Genomic DNA, 5,813 nt, shown 5'->3' with positions numbered 1-5,813 from the left:
GAGAAGCCACTCCGCAGCAACTGAAACATCTCACTAGGGAAAAAACACATGCTGAAATCGTCAACAGCTAAGAAAAGGACAGAAAGAAAATTTCAGTTGGTGATTAGGATTACCTTGTATTTTAACCTTATTGACAGCGTACAATGAACTCGGGAAAGCGGGAGCTCTGAGTCAAATCTAGGATACGATAGGGGCAATGCTTATAGACTCCAGCTACCTTCAAATACCAGAATACATGGTGTCTTTCAGGTATCCCTACTCAAGCCAGTTCACGCATCTGTACAAGATTCAACCAGTCTTCCACCCATGTTTCAATTTTTTGATCATGCCTTGCAATCTATTATCGGGAGACGGCTGGTTAAAAGGAAGAAGGCCAGAAGACTTATTCCCATCCAAGATATAATAAAAACTTAAACACTTATCCTCTAATTTTTTTTAATTTAAATACCTACCCATAATCAAATTTCTATTTAAATATTAGTTAAAGTTAGCGGTTAAACCGTTATTTATTAAAAAATTAAAATTTTATCACATTTACCTCTTTCATATTTAAAAATTTATATTTTTCTCTAACTCAAAATTTAAAAAGTGACAAAAACCCCTTCTAAGGTTTGTTCCTCTTTCTCTGACATCGATTTATCTTTCTCTAATCGTTGGCCATCCTTTCTTCCCTCTTATCTCTTCCTTTGATCTCTCTCTTTTGTCTTTCTAATTATATTTGATAGAAAATAAAATAAAATTATCTTTATTTCAAATATAAATGATGTATATATCATATTTCATTACCCTTTTGTAATTGTTTTAAACTTACAATTCCTCAGTATTGTGAAAAGTGACTACGTGTAAAAAGAGTGGAATGTTAAAATTTTGTTTAAAAGGGTGGGGGACCTGAATAGGATGGCTAAGCACTTACGCATGAACAACAACTTCATTGTTTCTTTTCTTCTTTCCTCTCTCCAAATCCCAAAACAAATTTGGTTCATTCTTCGGCTAATTAGCATAATGATCTTTTTTACCAATAAAAAATTCTCCTAAAACCCACACAAATTCACAATTAAAGACATAATCATTTTTTATATTGCCACTGCGTTAATCGTTGCGCAATTGACACGCACTTATTTACGTGGATGCACGCGTTTAACCCTCGGTTTTATTTACTTGTTTGTTTTGTTAAATTTTGGTCATTTCCATTATACTGCCCAGTTTTTTTTAATAATAGGGATTCTACCTGAGGGGATAAATTCAAAATATAATTATTATATTTATAATTATTATATTAAATAAATTAAAATTTTATAAATACGATAAAGATTTGAATTCAAATATTTTTTTTAATTTAATATTTTACTAAGGCTAAAAGATTATTTTTCACTCAAAGTTTGGTGCAAACTCATTTTCTTATTTAGTAACTTTTAAAAATTCTAAGTACTTATTATTTTAATAAATTTCAATGTTATTGTCAAAGGTAAAATTATTATTTAATAAAAATATTTAATATAATAATAAATACATCACATTTTAGCCCACCAAATTTAAAAACTAATATCATCCCACTAGGGTTAAAAACTAACAAATTTATCTCATATTTTCCTATCTAAAATTTGAAAAATTAATATTCTCCCTTAGGGTTTTTGGAGCAGTTGCTGGCAGTAAAAAATAATCTCTTTGTGTACTAATTGGTGATGGGCAATGATGATAAAAAATGAACAATAATTGAGAGAGAAGCCAGAAGGGAGGAAAAATGTCACTATCGCCATTGTCTTTGACCTTTGGTAGCTATTACAAAAACTCCATAGAGAAAATATTAATTTTTTAAACCTTAAATAGAGAAAAATAAGACAAAATTATTAGTTTTTAAACTTAATACGATGAAATATGATAAATTTATAGTTTTTAAAATATTTTTATTAAATAAAGATTTTATTTCTAATAATAATAATAAAATTTAATAAAAAATAAATATTTAAATTTGCAAAAATTATCAAATAAAAAAGTGAATTTGCACCCAGCCTTGGTTGGGAACTGGCGTTTGGCCTTTTACTAATTTTGCACCTGTTCACCCCTCAAATAATTTGCCTTACCGGTGTACTGTTCACTGAACACAGGCAATATTACGTTGGACTGCCTTAGTGAAAAAATTGGATTGTGATTGGCATGTTCAATTATATAGTTGTAAATACGGTGTCATCTCGTCCTGGACAGTCAAACGTCCCGAGTATTATTATTATTATTCTTTTCTGTTGACCTTTCTCTCCTTGTATGGATAATAGATGTTTACTGTTGTGTTCTCTCCTGGATGGATTTGGCACTTTCAAATCCGCTAATCGCTTAGTCTTTGCCTTTCACATTTCCACCACGTGGCCCTCTCTTATCCAACTGTCACCTTCTCTTTTCCAGACTAACGTGGGAACACGTAGGCCCCCCACGCCCTTTCCCCTTCCAAACGCCCGCGTATTTTTTATATCTCACTGTCACCTCATACTCTGCTTTTTCTTTCTTCCAATTTATTCATTTTCCACGACTAACTAATGTTTAATCCAAATATTCAATTATTTCTAAGGATATTTTTTTTTATTTATAGGCCTAATTTTTTTTAAATTAGAGTTTAATTATTATATGCATATGGAAAATCAGAAAAAAATAAAAAATTAGGACTTTTTATAATACGGAACTCTTAATTGAGTTAGTAACCTTGTGTTTAATTGAGTTTTTTTTTTTAACATAATTAATCTCAAACTAATTATATCAAATATGATAAAATTTTTGTTTTATAATAAATTACAATTTTTTATTTTAATATATCTATAATAAATTTTAAATTTACATTCTTTTTATTATTTAGATACCTCTAACTTTATTATTTAAATTACTCTTTAAGGTAAACAAATTTTAAATTTTTTAATAAAATATTGTATATATAATTAAATATCTAAATAATATATAAATCCTTAATATAATTTTAAATTAAGAAGCAGTCAAACGTTTGGCCTGCCGTTGAATTCCCTTGACGGACAGTCTTAAGGCCGTGACCTTCAGAGTTCAGTAAGGGTTATTGATATGAATGTCCAGTGAAATGACGTGTGTCCCTGTCCTTCTAGAAGAACAGAAATATCTCTTATCTCGTAAAACCCCGTTAAAGCCTTTTCTGGCCAACCGTCCTGTGTTCCGCGTGTGTCCACGTCCTGACGTCACCAGCCATGCAACGCTTGAGGCCTCTCTGCCTCTGCTCTGTCATCACGTGGACCAAGTATGCTTCAAACCCGTGTGTGAACGGTGTACAGCTGCCCGCCACGTCGACACCCAACCCATATATAACGCGCTCACACTCACTCCACTCTCAATTTTCAATTCAACCTCAACAAAGCAAAATTTCAATTCAACCTCAACAGAGCAAAAAGGAATTATGCAGAAGTCCTCCAAGCGAACGAAATTTGCCGCCGCCACCACCACCACCACAACTACCACAGTCATGCAACCGCCTGTTCCTCCGCGTCTGACTAGAGAACAAGAACTCTCCATCATGGTCTCCGCTCTCCGAAACGTCGTAGTCGGAAACACGAATCCCCTGCTTTCCCAGGAATTGTTTCATTTTCAAGACTGGACTACCACAGCAAGCACCTCCTCCTCCGGCACGGCTGCACCAATGACTAACGGATTTAGTAACGGATTACTACCGGTGATATCTGACTTGGACACGTGTCAAGTGTGCAAGATTCAAGGCTGTTTGGGATGCAACTTTTTCCCGCCAAATCAACCAGAAGAAGATCAAAATAATAATCGCCATAACAACAACAACAACAATAAGAAGGGGACGAACAAGAAGCGGGCCAAGAAGAACTACAGAGGCGTGAGACAAAGGCCGTGGGGAAAATGGGCGGCGGAGATTAGAGACCCGAGAAGGGCTACCCGTGTCTGGCTTGGAACATTCAACACCGCGGAAGAGGCAGCGCGTGCCTACGACAAGGCGGCTATTGATTTTCGCGGGCCCAGGGCTAAGCTAAATTTCCCATTTCCAGATAATTACTCTGAAATCGCAACAACATTAACGAGTCACTATGAGCAAGTCACACCATCACATCCGCAACCACAACCACCGCAGCAGCAGCAACAACAACAAGTGTTGCGAGTAAGCAGTGAAAATGTTGCCAACAATGGCGGCTCTGCAACAGAAATGGGACTTGGAATTGAATTTGGGAGGGAAAGTGAGTTCTGGGATATTGGAGAAGACGAAATTCAACAGTGGATGACGACCATTGGATTTGGCGGGGATTCCTCAGATTCTGCTACAACTGGAAATTGTCATAGTTCTTAATTCGTCGAGATTAGTTCATTTTTGGCAATAATTAATTCGCTTTTTATTTTTTTTTTCTCATTCTTTCATGAATTTTTGAAGAGAGAATGTTGGTTTGATTAAATTTGTAAAATTCTTGCGGGCAAAATGGAAAAATATTCATCAAATTATTAATTAATCAAGACAGCGAAATGTTTGTTCAGGTTGGTATTTGGCTGCTGAGAAAGTTCGCATTCGATGTGGGACCCGAAAGGGATCATCAGTGGCAAAATAACACGTTCCTAAAAAAGGCACACGGGACAGACCGAGTAAGACTATTCTCTCTAAAGTAACCATGATTTTATTTTAAGAATCGAGTAAGGATTTGACACATGTACCACTGGAACTCGCATTACAACACGTGACTTTCTTAAAGTAGGAAGAATAATTAAATATTGTCATCATCTTTAACATGTGCGTCAATTCCGCTCATTTCTCACGTGTGTAGTATATATGTAATTATAACATAAAATAAATGCGTTGGGCATATCGAACCAAAGTTTTAATCTAAAATCATAATTAATTATTATTGAGAGTTTTTTCGAGGACACCTAAGAGATTTTGTTAAAAAAAGGAAAAAGGACTATTCTCTACCCATTTTTTAGGGTAATTTTAAATTTATATCTACAAAAGATTAAAAACTCTTTTTTTTACTTATGACCAAACTATCTTTTAATTTTTTAATTAGAGACAGAGATAAAATCGTTATTTTACTGTTTATATTAAAAAAGTTATAAAGTTTATTACTTTTCACCCTTTTTAGGTTTTAGAAACTAACATTTCACCTTTACCTAAAGTTTTTAAACTTTAAAAACTAACATTTTCACCCCCAAGCCTAGGGTTTCTATATTTTTCAAAATGCAATTGCCCACATAACTTTCAAAACTAGCAATTTCAACCCTATTTTCAACTTCATCTTCCGACATCATCACCGACCTCCTCCTTCTCCAGGTGCGATGACGGTGATGCGATGAAGAGATCTTCATCTCCTCGTCACACGGTCGCACGATGCGACGAAGAGACAGAGATCTCTTCGTAGCACCACTGTGCGATGAAGAGGTCTCTCTTCGTCGCTCCACCCAGATGACGAAGTCATCTTTCTTCGCTCGTCTCGTTATCCAGACGCGACGACGAAATGTCATCCTTCGCATGTTTTTCTAGATCTGGACAACGCTTCGTCGTCCAGATATGGGCAATGAAAGGTCATCCTTCGTCGTACTTTATAGTTAGAGATGAGAGATCGATCAAATGTGTCACCCATCGGTGGTGGCTGGAGAAGGAAGCAAACCTTAGGGGTGAAATCTAAACTTTTCAAATTTTGAGGATGGGTTAGTTGTTAGTTTTTAAAACCTGAAGGGGGAAATGGTGAAATTTTAAAGTTTTAAGGTTTTAAATAGTAAAATAACAATTTTACCCCTATCCCTAACTGAAAAATTAGACAACAATTTGATCATGGATAGAAAAAAGGGTTTTTGATCTCCTG

The 5,813-nt window shown here is 34.9% G+C and overlaps 1 protein-coding gene across 1 annotated transcript; it reads left to right on the top strand.

Moving 5' to 3' along the window:
- Positions 1–3,337: 3,337 nt before the first annotated feature.
- Positions 3,338–4,469, top strand: LOC123213123 (ethylene-responsive transcription factor ERF109-like). Its single transcript, XM_044632482.1, has one exon. It carries the CDS (start codon positions 3,404–3,406, stop codon positions 4,310–4,312), a length of 909 nt encoding a protein of 302 aa, XP_044488417.1. The 5' UTR covers positions 3,338–3,403; the 3' UTR covers positions 4,313–4,469.
- Positions 4,470–5,813: the final 1,344 nt, after the last annotated feature.

This window comes from Mangifera indica, chromosome 4 (assembly GCF_011075055.1).
Source record: "Mangifera indica cultivar Alphonso chromosome 4, CATAS_Mindica_2.1, whole genome shotgun sequence".
Classification (NCBI taxonomy): Eukaryota; Viridiplantae; Streptophyta; class Magnoliopsida; order Sapindales; family Anacardiaceae; genus Mangifera; species Mangifera indica.
The sequence above is the reverse complement of the archived record's forward strand: the minus strand, read 5'-3'. Positions and strand labels throughout refer to the sequence as shown.

Bases quoted from the DNA above. Each gene is read 5' to 3' on its own strand.
- LOC123213123 (XM_044632482.1), top strand. From the start codon at position 3,404: ATGCAGAAGTCCTCCAAGCGAACGAAATTTGCCGCCGCCACCACCACC.